Source organism: Anomalospiza imberbis, chromosome 27 (assembly GCF_031753505.1).
Source record: "Anomalospiza imberbis isolate Cuckoo-Finch-1a 21T00152 chromosome 27, ASM3175350v1, whole genome shotgun sequence".
Lineage (NCBI taxonomy): Eukaryota > Metazoa > Chordata > Aves > Passeriformes > Viduidae > Anomalospiza > Anomalospiza imberbis.
Window position 1 is genome coordinate 2,487,421 of NC_089707.1, and position 21,905 is coordinate 2,509,325.

At 50.6% G+C, this 21,905-nt stretch overlaps 2 protein-coding genes across 6 annotated transcripts in view; one reads left to right on the top strand and one right to left on the bottom strand.

Annotated features, from left to right (window-relative positions):
- Nucleotides 1-2,493: 2,493 nt before the first annotated feature.
- On the top strand, nt 2,494-6,671 carry LOC137462914 (ectoderm-neural cortex protein 1-like). Of its 3 annotated transcripts, none has more exons than XM_068173751.1 (3): nt 2,494-2,578; nt 3,430-5,235; nt 6,145-6,671. In XM_068173751.1, the coding sequence occupies exon 2, from the start codon at nt 3,445-3,447 to the stop codon at nt 5,212-5,214; it is 1,770 nt and encodes a 589-aa protein (XP_068029852.1). In that variant the 5' UTR covers nt 2,494-2,578; nt 3,430-3,444; the 3' UTR covers nt 5,215-5,235; nt 6,145-6,671. The 3 variants fall into 3 exon arrangements, with proteins under 3 accessions (XP_068029852.1, XP_068029853.1, XP_068029854.1); XM_068173752.1 differs by having other exon boundaries at nt 2,526-2,621; nt 3,435-5,235; XM_068173753.1 differs by lacking the exon at nt 2,494-2,578 and adding an exon at nt 2,864-2,887 and having other exon boundaries at nt 3,435-5,235.
- Nucleotides 6,672-11,605: 4,934 nt separating this feature from the next.
- ARHGEF18 (Rho/Rac guanine nucleotide exchange factor 18) overlaps nt 11,606-21,905 on the bottom strand; it is a 49,664-nt gene continuing 39,364 nt past the window's right edge. For all 3 annotated transcript variants that reach the window (XM_068173832.1, XM_068173830.1, XM_068173831.1), the window contains 7 exons: nt 21,484-21,599; nt 21,026-21,082; nt 20,481-20,528; nt 19,451-19,918; nt 18,431-18,755; nt 16,614-16,736; nt 11,606-16,521 (listed from right to left, as the gene is read on the bottom strand). In XM_068173832.1, the coding sequence (XP_068029933.1) occupies nt 16,361-16,521; nt 16,614-16,736; nt 18,431-18,755; nt 19,451-19,918; nt 20,481-20,528; nt 21,026-21,082; nt 21,484-21,599 (1,298 nt within the window). In that variant the 3' untranslated portion in view covers nt 11,606-16,360. The remainder of the gene's footprint in view (nt 16,522-16,613; nt 16,737-18,430; nt 18,756-19,450; nt 19,919-20,480; nt 20,529-21,025; nt 21,083-21,483; nt 21,600-21,905) is intronic.

Genomic DNA, 21,905 nt, shown 5'->3' on the forward strand with positions numbered 1-21,905 from the left:
GGCAGGCCGTATTTTAACTTTCCTGGGTGATGATTGTCCTTCCAGATATCCCATAATCAGGGCTGGAATCCAGATGCCTGTTGCAGAGGGGATTGTTTGCAGCTGATAATTTTTATCACTCTTCATCAGAGAAATAATTCGGGTGAATCCTCTGAAAATCAAGAATCTCCTACAATGGGTAAAAGTGAGGGGGAAAGAGTTGCTTCCATCTGTCCCAAAAGATAAATGCAACCTCCCAGTGTTTTCTGCCACTTAAAGGAGCACAGTGGCCAGGTTCTGTCACAGAGAACTGGTTCGGGATGAATCCTGTGAGCTCACACTCTGGGCTTGCTGCTGCACCTGAGCCAGGATGGGACCCCCATCCTGGCAGTTCTCCAGGTGTTTTGGGGTTTGGGCTCAGACAGGAGCCAGCAGGGGTGTTGTGTGTGACCCTCGTGTTTCCTTAGAGGTGGGAGGGGCAGGAAATTGCTGCTGGAAGCAGCGTGGACCTTCCTAGCCTGCCTTGCCCGTTTAAGGAGAAATGTTGGAAGTCGAGACTTCCCCCAGGGCTGAGGCTCCAGCTGTGCCTTTGTGGAATGCCACCGGGTGGAGCTCTTCCACCAGGCTCCAGGAGCTGCCAACGGACCTTTTTTATTTAAGGAAAAAAAACCAAAAAACAAGCAGGAAATTTATTCATCACCTTTCAAAGGAGCAATCAAACCAATGCCGAGGTGGGGTTTGCAGTTGCGGTTCTGGGCGTTGCCAATAATAAATGACACAAATGCTTCAAAGGTGGCCTTGAGTGATCATTCCTCCTGATAACGGGGAGAAGTTCTTTATCCTTGGTTCTGGAAAGCTCCAAAGCATTAGTGCTGCGTGAGCTGCAGCTCCACATGTGCCACCAGCCTTCCTCCTGCTGCAATAATTGCCAGCCCCTGCCTGACTGCCATGGAAATGCATCCTTTGCAAAGAGTTCTGCTTACTCTGCGTGCCCCTGCCCGCAGCACGGCACGTGCTGCACTTCAGGAGGTTCGACCTTGCTTTGTGGGGTTGTTTCTGGCCTGGGCACGGGGAGCTGTGTCCTGCCTGTGTTCAAAGAGCAGAGTGAGGCTTGGATATTCTTTATCCTTTGGCCTGTCCTTGGTGTTTATCTGGACCTTCACCCTGCCGTGTCCCTGAGGATGTGGCTGTGCTGGGGATTTGCTGCCAGACTGACAGGATTTGGTGCAGCTCAGGGCTTGCCTGGAGGAGACTCTTGTTTATTCTCTCCTTTTCTCAGTCCTCCTGTGCCTGAACAGGGGGAGAACCCAAGTCCTCTGGCTGTTGCCTGGTCCTGTCACCCACTGTGGTGGCTTCTGCTGCAGTTTAGTGGTTTTTAATAATAAATCAGATTTCTTTTGTATTCTTAACCCCATTGAATCATTCCTCCAGGAGTCACTGTACTGCTCAGCACAGGACAATACTTTTAGGTATTCATTTACTATAGTATTAATACTAATACTATACAGGACAATTGTAGCTCTGCCAATTAAAAAAAAAAAAAAACAACAAAACAAGAAACCTTGCATAACCTCTGATGCCAAATTAATAAAAGTTTTAACCATGCATTAATTTTAATGTAGAGAAAGGACAATGTAAACTGCTCTAAGTGCATTTGCTTCATCATTTCCTCAACAAGTGACCTTAATTTGCAGCTGGTAAAGCTGGAACGTGCAGAGATAAATCAAAATTGGGTAATTCAGAATTTCTGGAATCTGTATTTTCTTCTTGAGGTGGTTTTGATCCCTGCTGACACACAGTGTTTAAACACCTGTGGTGGCTGCTGCTGCTGCCTCTCCAGGGCAGCACTCGCTCATTTTTAGCACAAGGACTTATGCAGGCAGACCCAATCCTCCCAAAACTTGGTGGTTTTCTTCTCTTTTCTGATGTGGCCATCAGCCCAGCTCGAGGGTGACAGTTTTCCCTCGGCCAGGAAAGCACCCTGCCCTGCTCCACAGCTCTGAGGGGGGGCTCCATGCAGGAAAACATTTGCTGAGCAGGGCTGGTTCGTTCTGCCGCGACCTGCCTTTGTCAGCAGGCCGGGATCCAAAGGCCGCGGGCAGGCGCTGCCGATCCCAGCGCGGCCGCCCCGTTTATGGCCCTTTATGGCTCCGTCCGCAAAGCTCCGCCGCGCTCGGGAGCCTCAGATCCGCCGTCCCGGCCCCGCGGCGCGGCTGGGCCCGGGCCGTGCCGCGGTGCTCGGGCCGTGCGGCGATGCTCGGGCCGGGGGACACCGAGGGACACCGGGGGACACCGGGGGACACCGAGGGACACCGGGGGACACCGGGGGACACCGGGGGACACCGGGGGACCCCCGCCCACGTGGGGAGGGGACACGGCCACGCTGCCCGCGGGCAGGGCGGGGTCAGCGGGCGGCGCATGCGCACGGCTGGGCCCGCCTCCCATTCACAAAGGGAGCCTGCCGCGCGCCGCGGCCGCTGATTGGCTGCGGGGCGGGCGGGGGCGGGGCCGGCGCAGGGTGGCCACGCGGCGGCGCGGAGGGACGGGCGGCAGAGCCGGAGCGGAGCGGGACCGGGCACGGAACCGGGCACGGAACCGGGTACGGGATAGCGGGGACCGGGCGGGACCGGGTATAGAACCGGGTACGGCATAGCGGGGACCGGGCGGGACCGGGTACGGGATAGATTGGACCGGGTACGGGATAGCGGGGACCGGGCGGGACCGGGTATAGAACCGGGTACGGCATAGCGGGGACCGGGCGGGACCGGGTACGGGATAGAGGGGACCGGGTATAGAACCGGGTACGGCATAGCGGGGACCGGGCGGGACCGGGTACGGGATACATTGGACCGGGTATAGAACCGGGTACGGCATAGCGGGGACCGGGCGGGACCGGGTATAGAACCGGGTACGGCATAGCGGGGACCGGGCGGGACTGGGTACGACACTGGGTATGGAACTGGGTGCAGAACCGGGTGCGGAACTGGATACAGGACCGGGTGCAGGATAGGGGGCGACCGTGCGGGACAGCTGGACCAGGAGTGGGACCGCAGGGGCAGGTGCGGAACCGCGGGGCCGGGTGCAGAATAACTCAGTCAGGCGCGGGACAGCGGAGCCGGGTGAGACCCCGCGGTCCGGATGCGGGACCTCTGAGCCAGGTGCGGGACAACGGAGCCGGATGCGGGACCCTTGAGCTGGGTGCGGGACCGCGGGGCGGGCTGGGCGCGGGTGCCACCGGGAGCACACATGGCCCCCTCCCCGGTAATACGTGAGGCCCGGCGGAGTCGGGTGTTTGGTGCGGGAGGTCCCGGTGCCCCGTTTCGGTCGGTGTCCCGCGGCTCCCGGTGCGCTCCCGTTACCGGCCGGTACCGCGCTCCTCTCCGCGGCCGCCGTCCCGCCGCAGCCCCGGCACCGCGCTGCCCGTGCTGACTCGCCGGTTTTGCCTCGCAGAGCAGCCTCAGCACTATGTCCGTCAGCAGCCACGAGAACAGGAAATCCCGCTCGAGCTCGGGCTCCATGAACATCCACCTCTTCCACAAACCGGGCCACGCCGACAGCCTCCTCACCCAACTGAACCTGCTCCGCCAGCAGAACCTCTTCACCGACGTGGTGCTGCGGGCGGGGAACCAGAGCTTCCCCTGCCACCGCGCCGTCCTGGCCGCCTGCAGCCGCTACTTCAACGCCATGTTCAGCGGGGGCCTGAAGGAGAGCAGAGATGCCGAGGTCAACTTCCACGACTCGCTGCACCCCGAGGTGCTGGAGCTGCTGCTGGACTACGCTTACTCAGCCCGGGTGCTGATCAACGAGGAGAACGCGGAGTCCCTGCTGGAGGCCGGGGACATGCTGCAGTTCCAGGATATCCGGGATGCTTCGGCTGACTTTCTGGAGAAGAATCTCTACCCTGGGAATTGCCTGAACATGCTGCTGCTGTCCGATGCCCACTGCTGCGAGCGGCTGCTGGAGCTGTCCTGGAGGATGGCCTTGGCCAACTTCACCTCGCTCTGCAAGACTGAAGATTTCCTCCGACTGCCCAAAGACAAGCTGCTGGAGCTGGTGGAGAGCGAGGAGCTGGAGGTAGAGGATGAGACGCTGGTCTATGAGGCCGTTATAGGCTGGATCCGCTACGATTTGCCCCGCCGCCACGAAGTTCTGCCCGAGCTGCTGCGCTCCGTCCGCCTGGCCCTGCTGCCCGAGTCCTACCTGCGGAAGCAGGTGGCCTGTGAGAAGCTGGTGACCAGCCACAAGCTGGGGGAGGAGATCGTGGCCGACGCCGTGCGATGCAAAATGAAGATCCTGCAGAACGACGGCCTGGTGACGGGGTGCTGCGCCCGGCCCCGCAAGGTCAGCCAGGCCCTGCTGCTGCTCGGGGGCCAGACCTTCATGTGCGACAAGATTTACATGCTGGACCATAAAACCAGCGAGATCATCCCTCGTGCCGACATCCCCAGCCCCCGCAAGGAGTGCAGCGCCTGCGCCATCGGCTGCAAGGTCTACATCACCGGCGGCAAGGGCTCCGAGAACGGCGCGTCCAGGGACGTCTGGGTGTACGACACCCTCCACGACGAGTGGGCCAAAGCTGCTCCCATGCTGGTGGCGCGGTTCGGCCACGGCTCCGCCGAGCTGGACCACTGCCTGTACGTGGTGGGGGGTCACACGGCCATGAACGGGGCCTTCCCGGCCTCTCCCTCCGTGTCCCTCAAGCAGGTGGAGCACTACGACCCTCAGCTGGACAAGTGGTCGCTGGTGGCTCCTCTCCGGGAAGGCGTGAGCAACGCCGCCGTGGTGGGAGCCAAGATGAAGCTGTTTGTTTTCGGGGGCACCAGCGCCAACCAGAACAAGCTGCCCAAGGTGCAGTGCTTCGACCCCTGCCAGAACCGCTGGACGGTGCCCGCCAGCTGCCCCCAGCCCTGGCGCTACACGGCCGCCGCCGTGGTGGGCAGCCACGTCATCGTCATCGGCGGGGACACGGAGTTCTCCGCCAGCTCCGCTTACCGCTTCCACAGCGACACCTTCCAGTGGTCCAAGTTTGGGGATGTCACGGCCAAGTGCATCAGCTGCCGCGCTGTCACCTCAGGGAACAGGCTCTACGTGGTGGGGGGCTACTGCGGGGCTCAGCGCTGCAAAACCCTGGACTGCTACGACCCCTCGTCTGACACCTGGAGCAGCGTCACCACGGTGCCTTACTCCCTCATCCCCACCGCCTTCGTCAGCACCTGGAAGTACCTGTCGGCCTGAGCGTGGCCAGGGACCTGGAAGGTAAATAGCTGTGGGTCAAGCAGAGCTCCTCTGTATCGGGTTAAAACTTGAGGGGCAGATGCACGTGGCTCTGGAGTTGTCCGAGAGAGCAGCCTTGTGTGAGTATCAGCTCCAAAACTTCCAGGCTGGTAGTGTGGGATCTAAAAGCCCTGCAGGAGAGAGAAGGTCTCTCTAAGTGCTGAAATGCTGCAGGGAGATCAGTATAAATAACAAGACTCTTAACCTGGCATCTTGGCCCGTGCAAAGATTTTGGGGAATGCTGTGTGCAGGGATTGGGTGTCGTCCCTGGGTCGGGAGGCTGGCGGAGCCGATGTTTTTGCAGGCAGGCTGTCTGCAGGAGCTGGGACAGACCCCGTGGTGCCACCGGGTCCGGCTGCTGCTTTTAGCACAGCCTCCTCCTCTTGGTGCCACACTTAATCTGCCAGTGGCACCCAAATGTCTTGTGGGACGCCAGGGCTGTGAGCTGGTGCCAGAACAAGATTATAGCTGGGATTTAGTCCCAGAATGGTGGGTAATTGCATTTATAAGACAAGCCTTGTCTATGTATAAACACAGGGTTTCTCTGCTTCTAATTATTCCCTGGTGTCCCTTTCATGCCATTGCTTTTCTGCTACACAGAGATTGACTTTCAACATTTGCAACTGGAATTAAATCTTTCTAAAGGCTTTTGGCAGAAACTATGCCAGTGAATCACAGACCCTGCAGGGTTTTCCTCTTCTCCTTGCAAGAGTCGTACTGTCTAAGTAAAATTATTTACTGTAATAAAATATCCAGTGATACCTTTAGAAAATTCCTGGCTGTAGAGGGGAGTCAGCAGGCATTGCTGGGATTTCTCTGGGGTTTGAGGCCTGAGGAGTGGGGTTGGGGTTGCTGTACCCTGGTCTCACAATACTCTGCTCTGCACCACAGGCTTCACACCTGATTTTGCCAAGTGCCTCCCTTGACTGAGGATCCAGATGGAACACACAGGCAGCAGGAGCACCTCCTCCCACCTGGTAACTCTGTGAGCTGGGTGCCATCAGCACCAGCAGGGCTCAAGGCAACTCGGTTTTGGCTTTGAATTGCTTCTGCAAATCCATCCCCTTGGTCAGGCCAGGGAGGGGACAGGCACGGAGGGACCTCCTTGGGCTGGCAGCTTGTGCTGTCCCCTGAGACAGCAAAAGGTTTCCAAGTTTTCTCCTAACTTGTGTGATCTCAGAGCAGGAACCAGAGGGATTATTTTGGTTTCAGTGATACTAGAAAGGAGAAAGGACACTCCTGACCAGCTGCAGGACTGCACGGCTGGGACTCGCAGCACCCAAGCACCTGGAGTGTCAGAACATGGGGCAGTACTTTGCCCACAGGCTGGTTCTGTACATTTATTTCTTTTTTATACAGCAGTTTTGTGTGTTTATTACTCAGCCTGGAGCTGCTTCAATAAATCTGAATAAAATCCACCGTGTCCCTTGCCTGTTCTTTGTGCTTAAGTTGCAGGTTTTCCCAGCCCACACTTGAGACCATATTTAAAAGAACAGTGAGGAGCATTCTCTGCTGCAGTCCAAATCAAGGGCTCAGATCTTCCTGTATCTTTGTAATTTGGGACTGAGGAAAGCTCAGATCTCACACTGCCTTCTAGCTTTGATGGAGACACAAATCTCTTCAAAACTTCAAAGATTAAGGTATTCTCTGCCCTTTCCTAGTCACTCTCCACAGAGTGGGGTTTCCTCACTATCCAAAAGAATGGGAGAAGGTGCTGCCCCTTCTGTCCCAAAGGGCTGTGTGCTCCAGGCCCTGCTCCAGGTGGGGGGAGGCAGTGCCTGGGAAAGAAAAGCTCTGTTAAGGGGAGGAGGTGAGACAGGAACCAGCATGGTCAGAGGAAACAGGCACCAGAGGTACAACCAACTGTCTCACCACAGAAGCATGGTTTGGGTGTGATCCATTATTTCAGAATTAAATAAATCAATGTCACAACTCTTCCGAGCTGCTTGCACAGGCAAGAGCTGGCAGGAAGGGAAGGGAGGGAGCTGCCCTGCTGCTGGGGGCTGGAGCAGATGCATCAGCTTCATTTCCACTGCCTTTTCTGACGCTTTTGCCATTTTCAGCCCCCAGGCTGGGCATTTCTTCATGCACCCTTGTTGTGCCTCCTCTCCATCGCTGGCTGAGCCCAACGGGAGCTCGTCAGGCTGCAGGGAGAGGAGCCCACAGCCCACCCGGAGCACACAGGCAGCAGCAGGGAGACAGACTCATTTCATTTTGACGAGAAAAGGCTGTTAAGATCATGGGATCCAACCACCCAGCAGCTCCCAGCCTGGCTGTGCCTTGCAAGAGGGGAAAGTCACAGCACAGGACTCTGCTGGGATCAGCAGCCGTCGGAAAGTGTCTCCAGCCCTGTTATCCAGCCAGGAGCTGCCTCACCTTTGTTACATCCCCAGCTACTCCTGAGGGCTGGACAGAGTCCGACTGTGCTCAGCGAGCCGGAGGAGTGGAGGTTTCATTCACGGCCGTTTGAGCAGCAGCAGCTGTTGTGTTTATGCTGCCAAGCAATAAACGCTGGCTCCCTGCCACATCCGCCTCCCGCTCCAGGGATGGAGCAGCTTCCAGCAGCACGGATCCGTCTGCCTGGGTGTTATCTGAGCCAGGCTCGGGTGCTCTCAGCGGGGGAAACGAGCCCCAGCTCTGCTGCTGCTGTTCCCTCCTTTCCATCCAACCCCCTCTCAGGGAAAACCGGCGTTCCAAGCACACCTGGGCTGGGCTGCTCCGCGGGGCCTCCCTGCTGCGGGCAACAAAGCCAGCAACAAAGCCAGCCCGGGCTGCATTGCTTCGGTTCATGCTCCTTCACCTGGCAGAGAGCCCCGGCCTGTCCCTCCAGCTCCACCTCCTCCTGGCAGGAGCCAGCTCCCAGCTCCCCCCGGAGTACCCTGGGGAAAACGAGGGAGCTTCACTGGTGCGTGCCTGAGTCGTCCCAGCAGACCTGTTTTCCCAGTTTGACATTTCCCCGCGTGGATCCACTCGCTGCTTCAGTGCCAGGGCCAGAAGGTTCAGGCCAGCTGAGCTGTAGGTGAATTTGGTTTAGAGGTGAATTTGGTTGCTGGGTAGAAATGCTCATGAATTAATAGAATTCATTTAGAATCTCAGCGTCCCTCGAACCTAGACCTCTCCTAGCCCAGACCCCCATTTTGTGTCTGCACCTCCAGCTGCAGGAGTTAGACCCCAGCCCAAAGTCACACCTGGAAGAGGCAACTCACATGGGCATTACTACGCTCAAAGGCAAAACAATCCAAGTGGGACATCACTGTTCCATGGGGTGGTCCTCTTCTCACACAAAGCTTAGAAGCCACCACAGCCAGAGAAGTCTGGGGTCAGATTGATCCACCTCCCTCCTGGCCACAAGACAGACAGACAGGGTTGATTTTAAGGGAATTGCTGCTTGGGTTTGTAGGTGCCTCCTGCTCAGCAGCTCCTGCTGCCAGAGCACCAAGACAGCATTGTGGCCTTTCTCCCTTCCAAGCACAGCAGTGGCTGAGAAATTCCCCTTCCTGGTTAAGATGGGATATGGATCATGAAAATGTTCTGCAGCACACCCACCTCACATCTAACAAGGAACTGTTACAATGATAATTCATAGCAGCCCAGGAAAAACAAAGTTTTAATTACACACAGTGTGGTTTTGTTCATGACTTCCAATGTTTCAGAAGGGAAAAGATACATGGCACACCTGAAATTCCCTGGTAGATCTGCATTTCACGTGTAGTCATCTGGGATGGCTTCAGGTCTAGCAAGACACTGTGCTCCACACAGAGAAATGACATCAGCTGCTGCTCTGACATGGGAGAGGCAAATCCACACTGTGCTGCCAGCGAGGAGTTTTCATGGTCCTGTGCACAGGGAATCATGGAATGGTTTGGGTTGGAAGGGACCTCAGAGCTCATCCAGTGCCAGCCCTGCCATGGCAGGGACACCTTCTACTGTCCCAAGCTGCTCCAAGCCCCATCCAACCTGGCCTTGGGCACTGCCAGGAATCCAGCTGCTCTGGGCACCCTGTGCCAGGGCCTGGCCACCCTCCCAGGGAACAATTCCTTCCCAACATCCCATCTAACCCTGCCCTTCTTCAGCTTAAAGCCATTCCCCCTTGTTCTGTCAGCTAAGGAGCCCCAAAACAAGGTGTTGCTGCCCTGTCTGAGTCTCCAGTGCCTGTGACAGTCCCAGAGCTGGGGACCCTGTGACCCTGACCTCCAGCACTGCCAGCTCCAGGAGGGTTTGGCTTTTATGCTCTGCCAGATGCCACGGGCACAGCAGCAGCAAACAGGCCCCACATCCCTCATCTGCTGAGCCTTGGGCTGGCCCCATCGCTGGGGTGAGAAATGAAACCGGATTTGAGTCACAGGGCTGAGGAAAGGGAAAGGCAGCAAGCAGCACATTCCCACTGCTGGAGCACACTGTGGAGCCAATATCCTTTGTGCATGTTTGTCCTCGAGCATCTGGCTCCCAGATGAATCTCAGATGCACGTATGGGAACCATCAGCCTTGTCTCACCCACATGAAAGAGGGAGGTTTAGCATAAAGCTGGTCATTGCCGATGGCCTCGGCGTGATTCATCCACAGAAAGAATGTGGTTTGGGTTTCGGGTTAATTAGCTACAGATTGGAGAGGGAGACAAGGCAGGGCGGAGCTGCTGGAATATCGGTGTGAGCAAGTTAGCAGCTCTGAAGGCACCGCCAGCCTGTCCTGAAGTCACACCCTGCCTGAAATCACACCCTCCGTGTCTCATCCAGGAGTGACAGCGTTATCAGTGCCACTGCCAGGCAAGGTGTTTGCAATCCCCAAGGAATGTCTGCCCTGCTGTTGTGGCAAAAACTGAACATAGCAACACCTACACACCTCTGAACACGGATGGCTGCAGCAGCACCAAACTTCTAACACATGCAAATTCTGCCCAGGATTTAAACTTGCCCCTGCTGAGCTCTGGGCTGCTGCAGCTGGGCAGTTCCCAGAGGGAATCTGTGCTGCAGGGATTCCTCCTGGCCATGTTAACCCTGGATCTCCCTGATCCAGGCTCTTCTTGTCTTCCTGGAACCAATTGCTACAGGTCTGACACGAAAACAGCTGCACAAGAGCGCAGTGCAGCTCCTCTTAGCTTCTCTCCTAGACTCTCCCTCCCTGTTGTCCCCCACAAAACCACTTTGATTCCACTTCTTGCTGCCAAAAAATATTTAGAAATGGACATGGAGTGGCTGGCCTTGCTGTGGTGACACAGACACGAGGTCTGGAAGCACAGAGGCAGTGACTGATCTCCAGCGGGCACTGTGGCTCAGCTCCCAGGAGCTCCACAGATGGAAGAAATATTTTCCTAAAAAGAGCACAAGCAAAAGCTTCTACACACACTCACTTTGAGACGTCATTCTCTCACATGACAGCCTGTTAGCTCCCATAAAGACCAAATGTTAAACACTCGTCTGCCTAGAAGTCTTTGATTATTTATGTATGTGGAAAAGTAGAAAAAATTTTGTTTTTCTAGTGGAGTTCCAGTTTGCGTCACAACCCAGATGTCTCATGCACTTCAGAGGCTGACAAATGCTGGCTTGTTTTACTGACTCCTGCACACAAAGGCCCAGGGTCCCCTCAAAGCTGCTTTGATAAGCCCCAAAGGCAGTGACAGGCCGACCACACCGCTGGCACTGCCAGCAACCCTGGCTCAGGGTTTTCCTCAGCCCTGGCTGCAGTGCAGGATTCCGATGGTAAATCCCTCCCTCTTCCTTGAGAGCACCAATCCAAGGCCCACTTCTCCCACTGTCTCCCTGGTTTTGCATCTGTTCTCCTCTCTAGAAACGATTGGAGCTTACAGCTCTTGGATTTGCTTGCCAGCTGTGCCACCAGTGGGGATTTCACCAGGAAACTCAGCCTGCTGCAGCGCTGGGAACAGCAGCCCCAGCCAGAGGCTATGGGATGGTGCTGGCAGCAAGGGCTGCCAAACTGGCACGAGCACTAGGGAGAAAGTTTCTATTTTTGTTATCCTTGTTCCAAGTGGGAACCGATACTGCCTGGGACAGAGCCAGGCATGTCTCAGGCTGGCACCATGCAAAGCACCTCCACGCTAATGTAAGCAACTTAACCACGTTCTCTCTCTCTCTCACCAGCAGAGTTCAGATGTTTGGGAGCAGCTGATCTTTCCCTCAGGTGTTCACCTCACTGCCAAGGGCTGCAGCTATTTATATTCTGCACTGAACACCTCTTAGGCTCCGTCCTCTCCTTTGGAAAAACATCACAGTTTTGTTCCCGTGGCACATTATTTCTGTCCAGGGTAGAAAATGAGAAGCACGTGAGAATTGGCAGTTGCTTTGATCTTCACTCAAACAGAAAACAGTAAATAATAATATAGATATAAAGGCAGACAGTTTTTAAATGTTCTTTTTTTTTATTGCTAGAAGTTGGTTTCAGTCCTATTGCAGCTCCGAAATCCTTCAGTGGAGAAACATTGCAATCATTGTAAAAATCATCATTTGGTGTGCTAAGATCATGTTTACAATTAATCAAGAGTGCACAATTCAACAGAATATTAACATTTAACCATCAACTTTACAAATAAAATAAAGACTACAAAGATGTTGCTACTGCAGTATCAACAGTAAAGGAAATATTTACAATGTTTACACCCTAACGAAAAAACAAAACCAAACTCTTCCCCAACAAAATGGTCAATTTAACCATGGACCATGATTATTTATTAAATCTTTACAGTGCAAGGTGGGCCTAGAAACCAGACCTAAGACTAAAGAGTGTCAAGAGAGTTCACAGCTCTGAGTGAGATGCACGCAGTTATGCCAACAGGATCTACACCCATGAGAGATCTCCTTCTGGCTACAGACAGAAATGGAATTTAAAATCAACTTTTCTAAAGTGCTCCAATTTCTTTCAGTACAAAAATATAAAAAACTGATTTATAAACATGGCACAAATGTTATGAACCAGAGCTCACACATGCTGTTTGAAGAGGAACGTGCTGATGGAGGATGATGAAGTCGCCAGTGGTTACGAAGATGTTGGGTCTGGTCTCAAAGAGAGAGCAGGGGAAAGGCTTTGCTTTGCCTACAGCACTTGTGTAACCTGGCATGCAGATCTGTTTCCTGGTAAATGTGAGAACTGCTGGGGAAGACAACAAAATCTCCAAACTCCCTTGCATGGGGGGCACAACACACAGGGACTCCACTGAGCAGCACCGGGGAGCCTCAGCTCCCATTCCGCAGAGTTAGAAGTAAAATGAAATAAGTATTTTTAACCCTTTCCTAGTTTAAGTTTTGACTCTCAGTGTAAATGCAAATGACAAACACCAAGCTCCATGTATGCAGAATCATCTGACCACTACTCAGAAAGACAAAAATTGCCTGCAAATTATTATTTAGAATGACTCCTAGCTGTGCAGGAAGGCGAGTACCTGGATGAGCAAGCGTCTCTAGGAACACCAATTCTTCTGCCTCGCGCTGGGGGATGATCAGCGATCTCAATTTGTGGGACATGCCACAGCTACAATCCACAGACAGCACAGTTCAGAACTAGGGAAGCATCCACAACACACACAGGGCAGCTGTGCTCAGCACTAGTGGCCATGGAGGCATCCTCAGCCTGGAAAATGGAACCTCCACGTTCCAGATGGGAAGAGGAAGAGGAAGCCTCCTTATCACCAGAGCTCAAATTGAAATCAGAACCATAGAAACAGCCTCTACATTGCAACATCACAATATTGAAGGACAAACATGCTGATAATTTTAAGGCTGTGACACCAAGCAAACATGGCGGCAGTTCAAAGCTCGTGCTGGCATTTCCTCCACACCCCAGCTCAGAAAGCCAAAAGGCACCTGGGAGGCACAGGATTTTGAACTGTCTAATCCTCAGAAATCACTTAAAAGGAAAGTTTGAGCTGAAGTGATCAGAAAGTCCAATAGGAAGGATGTGACTCAGAATCAATAGCAGGTTACTTAGCCCAGGACACAGCAGTACTTTGCAAACTAATTCACCTAGAAGAGTTATTTTTCTAGGAAGAAGATTTGAGTGAAGAGTCCAAAACCAGTTCACTCAGCTGGAGCGATCTGTTAACAATTTCACAGATTCAGTTTTGCAGAAGTGAAGAGACCCATGATTCATTTAAAGAAAGTCATATTCATGAAAAGAAAAGAGTTCACTTGCTTCCCTCAGCCTTCCATGGATCCCTTGCCCACATTCTGGTAGTGATGAGGTATCACAGCACCTGCTAATTCCAAAACCTTCTCCAGGCTGACCCAAGTGACAGAAGACACCGTCTCTGCTCAGGGTGCAAACAGGTTTCATAAAGGCAGCTGCAGCCAGACACGTGCACTGAGGACAGAGAATGACTTCTAAGGTCATTCCTCAGCTACAGATTGAAGACCCAATTTCCAAGGAGCTTTTCGAGTTTGAGCCAACAGCCTGGCCTGTCACAGGCCTGGGTCCATTTGTTAACAGACAAAACTTATTTCAAGCACTGCTGACAAGAAGTATTCCAAAAGTTGATGTTTAAGTTAAAACATTAAAATAAACGGGACCTCACTGCAGACTTTATTTTCCACGTCACTGCTCTATATTCAAATTTGTCCATTGCACAGAAGAAGAAAGCAGCCAATGAGCTGCTCCAGCCCTTCCAACACCCCCTCCCATACTTTTGGACAGGCACAAAAGAAACCTAAATAAATGTTTCCAAAAATTGCTTCCAAGCACCCAGACTGACATCCCTTTTTGGCTGAGGCGATTTACTCCACTGATGCAATTTAGCTTTGGATTAAAATGCCTAAAAACCTGCTAATTTAAGGCAGTGGGGGCATCGAGTTTTCACTAGGAGTAGCCCAAACCACAGCATGAAGGAGAGAACATCCTGTGCATTCCTGCTGCTTCCCTGTGTGCTTCCAGAGGAAATTACAGGGGGCCAGAGTCTGCACATTTCCCAGTGGAAAAATCAGTGCCAGTCCTACAGAGCTGCTGGATCCCACACTGCTGCATGGATCAGGAGTTACACTGATTTTAAGAATTCCCCTCCATTCCAAACTAACTTTTTAGAATGCAAAAACTGAATATGGAGTGGAACTCTGTTCTACACCAAAGATAACAACACCAAATCACCAGTGGAGCAGTCCCACTCTGTTTCCTGCTCCCAACCACTCCAGGTTCTGCAATGCTGCTGATTTACCAAGCAGCCCTTTGGTATTAAAGCCAAGTGTGTCCAATTTCACTTCTTGGGGGCTGGGGGAGCATCCCCAGTCTGGTAAGGAGCCATTCAGTTTCGAGTTTCCTCTCACTGAACTCAGTGCCACTGCCTCAGGTTTGTACCAGCACCACTCAGCTAAGAAAAAGACCCTTAAATCCAAGAACTGTTCCAGCAGCAGTGCTTGTCCTTAAGACCTTTTTAGTATTTTGTAGATTATCTTTCCCCTGACCAGTAAATTTGGGTTTTACAATTTATCATCTGAAGGCAATAACCCAAATTATCACCACTTGAAAATATAAACTGCTGTTGTTTTCTGCTGAAAATTGTTAGTTTCTTGCACTGTAACTACTGAAATAATTTTAAAACTCTCAAGCAAAGAGAAGTTATGGCCTTAAAGACATCACTAACATCACAGAGGGCCTAATCACAGGGACAGCTCAGGGATTTCAGGAGACTGGCAAACACCTCTGGATCCATTGCCAACAGACTGGATGGAGAACTGACCAGGCCTTCCATCCAGTGCTGCTAAAATCACTTTAAATCAGTTAAAGGTATTAAAAAAAGCTATTATCAATCACGTCCTGAAAGGTATTAATCCAAGATTTTAAGCTTTGAGATCCTGATTCCTTTAATTCTGTAACAACACCCCTAAACAATCTCTCCTGTGCATCATTATCTGACCAGTCACATTCAACACACACCAGAACACACATCCTTGGGTGAGGGTGGGAGAAGAATCTGGGACACAGAGTGAAAAACACAACACAAAACGACTGTGCAAATTACTACAAAGGGAAATAATGCCTTTTTGAGCAGAACACTTAATGTCACCACCATTCCATGATCAAGAACTGACCCATTTCACAAGAGGTATCAAAGCTGGTTTAGCCGAAAGCAGCTAAACACAGGTTTAGCTAAGAGTATTTTTTAATTATAATTATTTTTAATTCTAAAACCAAACAGTTCTTATTCCCTTCATTCCTAACATGATGCTGCAGAGAAGTCTCTGCAGTAACAGCAGCTTTGATATCTTCTGGTACTGGGAGCATAAGTCCCAACAAATCAACAGACAAACAAAGGATGCAGAAAACAGGGTTAAACAAGACAATAAATTACTGCATTCCAACGCTTCATAGACATGTCTTCAGCAAAGAACAAAATCCAAGTCTCTAAGTTCATTCTGAACCAACTCAGGAGTTTGCCTGGGAACCTGTACTGCTGTTCCCAAGAGGGAGACAGGATCCCAGTGACGCGCTGGCGGCCAATGAAATGTGCATTCAGTCCAACTCTTCATCATCACTGTGAATTCTCACACGTCCAACCCTTCTCCTCCACAAACAGGTGGAGCTCCTGCCCCTTGAAGATGCTGTCAGAAGCTCACCTTACCTTCTCTTCCACTGTACCTGGCCACGGGGCTTGTACCACTGGGTTCACAGTGCCTGGCACACCTGGCTGGGAGAGGACTGGCTTGCTGTCACCTGGTTACCAACACACAACCCATTACTGACCTGGACCTGGGAAAACAGATTTTAAAATTTGCAGCCATTTTGGGGCCTACTACTCAAACTTTTTACATAAAAATCTGTGTGGTTCAACATCACCGATAACAATTTACAAGATGGTGCCCATGAACAGTTACATTCTCCAAAAAGAGCACATTACAATAAATGTCAGAATTTTAACATGCTCTGAATTGATATAGCCATGCCATGTGTCAACACACTGGAGAATTTAAAAGCAAATTGTTACTACTGTGCCCGCATTCTGAGCTGCTGGCAGAGAAGCCAATAAAGCAGGACAGTAATCCTGGTCTGGTCCTTGCTTGTAGTAACTGGGCAGGGATCAGAAGACATCCATGTCGGGTCTCCATCACGGCACACACTGGGGCCTGAGTTCTTGAAACAGTGTGCCAGGTGATTCATCTTCAAATGCAAACAATTAGAAGAAAATGACATCTTCTTTGCTGGTATCATCTTGCACATTCAACAGACTGGGCTGAGAGGGAACCAGGGGCTGAACCTGAACGTTATTGGGCTTGAAGAGGGTCACTGAGGCAGATGAAAGTGCTTCTGGCTGAGCATCTGTAGGGCCATACAGTTCTAGAGGGGAAAAAACAGAAGAAGACATATTCATGACACTGCAGAGAGAGCCTGAGGCACTTCCATGGACAGGCAAGTTGGCCAAGGCATACCTGGCTGGAATGCAGTGGTCTGGCTGCTTGGGAGGGATGGACTCGCTGACCGCCTGCCTCTCAGGACAGCCTCCTCTCGTCCAGCAAGCCTGGGGGGAAGCAGCTGCTTCTGATCAACAGAGGCTGAAGAAAGTATTTCATAAATTAGTACTTGAGGCGAGCAGCACTTCACAAATATCACTGCTTCATGCTGGGGCCACTGTACTGACACCTTTACACACCCAAGAAAGCTGCAAAACCACGAAGAGCTGGTCCTACTTAAATTTTCTCTTCAGCTGTTTAAACTATGAATACTTTTCCTTGAGACTCCTAGCTTAGTTACTGGCAGACCCTGACATTCTCAGATTTAAAACCCAGTATCACCAAGCACAGCAGAGAGGAAAAAAAATATCTTTGTGTGTAGAATTCAAATAGCAAATGGCCATTTGTGCTACTTCTAAGACGCAGAGCTGTGAAGAACTTTTGTCTCTGCTCTCCATCTGTCTCACAGCTGCTCAGCAGCACAGCCCACTGATTCTGGTGTTATAGCCTCCCAGTTTCTTAGTTTCAACAATGAAAGCAGTTCATGAAATAGCTATTCTGGATCTAAAGAACTTCTCTCTTTCAATACACATTCCTTACATGTCACAAAACCCAAATTCAATACACAGTATTTTGCCTCTGGTACAGAAAGTTTTGTTCCATTTTATTCTAAGATGTACACATGGGCATAACAAGCCCACTAATGCTCACAAGAGAATAGAGACCAATATATTAGTGGTTTATACCTTTCATATAAATTACAGAAAAACACCATTAAGTCAATTTCCACTGCAGAGGCCATTACGTAAGCGCTATTAGAAATAAACTAGGGAAATGTGGCATTAGAACTTTATATTACCAGCATTTGTTATGCAGGGTAAGAGGATACAGGCTCCATTTATGTGCAAAACCATAAGCAAGTTTGCAAAAGCACTAAACTTTATGCACGACAGAGACAGATGTTTCTGCAATGTGCCAAAACCACTCCCCTGATCTCTCTCTGTCAGGTTTGGCCCCAAGTCCTCTGTGGCAGTGCAGAGTGATGGACAAGTTTGCCAAGTCTGAATCTGGCACAAAGCTAAAAAGATAATTTTGTAACTTAAAATTACAGGCCATTCCCCTAAGCTGGCAGTGGGGCTGCTTTAAGTGGTAGAGATAAAATGGTTTTTAGTGTGTCTGTCATTGGCAAAGATCACTACACCAGTACCCAGCAGTTAGAAGCAGAAATTACACCAGGACAGGGTGACTGCATTTTTACTTGCTTCTGTTTGTGACAAAATTAGCCCTTTTCAACTCTACAACACACACAGCATCTCAATTTTGGCCTGGAGATCTGTATTTAATGACTGACTGGTGCTAAGAAAAGCACTGCATTCAATGTCACTACAAGTCTGGACAGACAGCAAGAAAAGGCTAAGCCAGCCTCAAAACATTTTACTCATGCACAACAGCTTCCTTTTTTCTTTTTTTGGGTTTTGCTCTTTAACACTACAGTTAGACAAGAAGATTTTACATCCAGGTTTACAACCTCTCACCACCATTCTGTTGGGCTGGAATACACAACTCTGTTTTCAACATTATCCTTTTGGGTTTTATTTCCAATTAAAATAGTACAGACATGGAACTCCTAACAGGATTTTAGGAGGTTAAGAGATTTTAACTGCAGCAAACACACTAATAACTTGTAGCATATTGATTTCTGGGTTTCATACAGAGGTTTAACTGCAGGGTTCTGTCTCCCTGTGATCCTGGTGGAGATCAGAAATGCATTTAAACTGACTTAAAATCACACATACCTGAACTATCTGTCCTATGAGATGCTTTGCTCTTGCCACCTTTCTCCTTGCTTCCTTTTGTGAAGGTGGCCAGCTTGGTGGGGATCTGCTGCTGGACTGCAGCTGGTTTCTGGATCTGGTTGGTTGCACTCAGGAGATGAATTGGCACTTCGTTCTTCAGGGAGGGCCGGTTCTCCAGGGCGGTGCTGTCCCTGCGGACCAGGTCCGGCCGCTCCAGGTACTCCAGCCCGGCCACCGAGCTCACTCTCACTGAGGATTTGGAGCCAGCTGCAGATGGTTCCAGCCCTTCTCCGTTGAAGCTGATGGAATGACTGATCATCTGGCTCTGCAAAGGAAAAAGGCATTCTAAGTCAAATGGGGATTTTCACCCTCTCCAGCACAAGGAGGAGAGACCATCCCCAGCCCCAGGACCTAGTGCAAAGCAGAACAGGGTAGACAAAGCCTAAAGGTTCCTAGGGAACAGAAAGAAGAGCAAGGTGTAAGTCCTCGGACACCGAAAAGAACATCAGCAGCTCCAAACTGCTTCACAGTGCACCTAGGAAAGAGCAGACAGCACAGGGTGATGACAGAGCAGAGAGAAAGCAGGACTTTCAGAATGTTTCAATGAACCAATTTAATCAGACCTCCAAATTTCTGTTTAAAGCACGAGAAATGTTTTCTGAAATCAACTGTACAAAATACTGTTGATGTAGCACAGCTTCTGCCATCATTTGCCTGCAAGTTCCTGAATTTGAAAACTACTCAGTCAGCCACAATTGAAAACAACTTGTTCTCCATTTCTAGCTTTTTGAAATATATTCTCATTGCCAGACATCTGGGTGGAACTTCACAGACACTGGGGAACTGCCAAGCTCTGATCTCTCTGAGAGTAGCCATCACCAGCTGCTTCAGGTGATGGTTTGAGTAGCCCAGCGAAAGGCAAAAACAGGCTGGTGCTGCAGCAAGTGCAACCTTCATCCAGAAACAAGTGGGTTAACAGGAATAAAAACAGGAATAAAACTGAGAAAACCAATCCCTCACCTGGCCCATTTCTGGGGAGAAGGTGCCAGACACTGTGTTCTGCTTCTTCAGCTTCTTTAGCTGATCCAGGCGCTCCCTCTCCTTCTCCACAGCTCTCTGGGCTTCCCGCAGCCTCTCCAGGTCGTGCTGGTAGGCCTCCCTCTGCCTCTCCAGCTCTTCCCTGTCCTGGCTCAGCCTCTCCCGCAGCTGCCGCATCTCCTCCGCGCGCTCCTGCAGCCGCGCTTCCGTGAGTTCAAATTCCCTCTGCTGCCGGCTCCTCTCTCGCTCCAGGCGCTGCTGCTCCAGCTTCAGCTGGCTCTGGAGCTTCTGGATGTTCATCAGCTCTTCCCTCTGCTTTTCGAAGTTCCGCTGCTTCTCCTGCTCCAGCAGCAGATTCCCCCGGGTGGACTGCAGCCGGTACTGCTTCTCCCGGTCTGCCATGGTGGCTCGCTGCACCTCGATGTAGCTGTCCTGCTGAGATATCACAGCCTGGAGGGGATAAAAGTGCAGCATGAGGCACCCAGGTTCAAAAAACATGCAAAGCTAAGCAGGAGACAACAGCATCTACCAGGTGAGGCTACAGAGTTTTTCTTCCAGGCATATTTTAATTCCAGCTTGTACAGCCTATGGTGACTGATATGACATTGAAGATGGCCAAGCAAATAAATTATGCTTATGTGTGTCAAACTGGACATTTCTTACACCTAGAATTGTTACTCTGAATCTAACCAGTCAAAATATTGCTGATTACAAGGTAACAGTAAAAACAACTAATTCATACACACATGTATGAACAATGAGCAAAGAGAGCAAATAGAGCTCAAAGCAGGAAAATAATTAAGTGAGCAGGAAAAAGGAAATAATCACTTAAGACAACAGCTCTAACACTTCCTCCAAAATACCAGGCACAGTTTCTTTGAGTCTCAGGTCTAAATTCTGCACTTCACTCCAGCTTTAGGGGATATTTTCAAGGTAGCTCCTCTCCACACCTGCATAAATTTTATTACATTTAGTGCTTAACAAATCTCTTGGATAGTAAATAGTGGTCTACCTGAAGACTGAAGAGCAACTGCAACAGCGTCTGTATCCTTTGGACAAGCTGAAGAGGAGGAAAAAACATTAGGCAATTGAGCAGAACTCTATTTTGAGGCTTTAGACTTTTTTTTTATTTTTTAGCAGTGAAAATAATGCATGGTATCTGTACAAAAAGACACACAGTGGAAGCATGGCCACCAGAGTACTCTAGCATAGCAAAAGCCAACATGCAGGCACAAGGAATTTCAGTTTATTATTCTTGTGCAGATGTGAATCAGTGCCCAGCAAGTCTCCCTGGGATTCCACAGAGACGTCTTCATCATCTTGCCTTCACCTGAACTCTTTAACCATCACTTCCTCCCGTGCCCCAGCACTGAATCACTGCACAGGTACAGACCTCACAGGGATTCAGAGGCAAGTTTGGCCAGTGAGCTGTTAATGTGTTGGGTTCCACAGACATTACAAACACTGAGTTTTGGGGCTGGTTTGGTTTGATTTTACATGCTATTATTACACTATGGCTATTTGCCACTGGATTTCTTAACAGCAGATATAACATACCTGAGACTCTACGGTGGGCTGAACACCACTGCCGTCATCCAGCCTCGTGCCATCACTCTGTAAGGGAGACAAAACCAACATTTGTGCTAGGGACAATTGCTGGGCACTGGCAGTGCTGCCAGAAAGGGCTGAGATTACTCCCATGCACTGAGGGACACACATCAAAAACACTGAGTTCATAAGCCAAGCTGAACAGCAGTGTGGTGATTAAAGCCTGTGTTAATGGGACAGCATCAAAAGAGCAAAGGGAAAACTGAATTATCTTGCCTCTCAAGTGCTGAGCTACCAAGTCGGCCCACAAAACATCCTTAATAGAGTCAAGTAATTTTACAGACAAAGCTGCTCCAGTCCAGCCCTGCCAGCTATGACAACTTCAACTTTGTGAGATTTGTTCTGCACCACTATCATGATGAGAAACACAAGGAAAAGCATTTACATCCCTCATAAGCTATACATACAGTTTGAGATCCTTCTTCTGCATCAGAAGAGGGGTCATGGAGCTGCACATCTGAACTCAGTGCAGGGCCTCTCCAGTCCCACTGCCTCTGGTCACCACCACTGCTCTTCCTGCCACCTGAAAGAGGAGAGGAGTATGAGGAGCTCACACCAGCACAGGGCCTGGGATAACTCAGTGAGTGCCAGAACAAGCAGAAAAATATGCTGACTTTGAACCAAAATGCAACTGCATGGCTTCTCCATGCTGATCCCAAGTGGAAGATCAGCCAATAGTGACACACAGGGCTGCTCAAAAAAGTTTAAAAACTTGAGAAGACCGGGTTAAGATAAATAGGGAGGGTAAGTTCAAATTACATTACACTATTTTAAGTGAAGCAACCACAATGTCTGCATGAAAATAATCAGCTCCCAGAACTGCAAGTTC

Excerpts from the sequence above, each read along its gene's own strand:
- LOC137462914 (XM_068173751.1), top strand. The coding sequence starts at position 3,445 with ATGTCCGTCAGCAGCCACGAGAACAGGAAATCCCGCTCGAGCTCGGGC.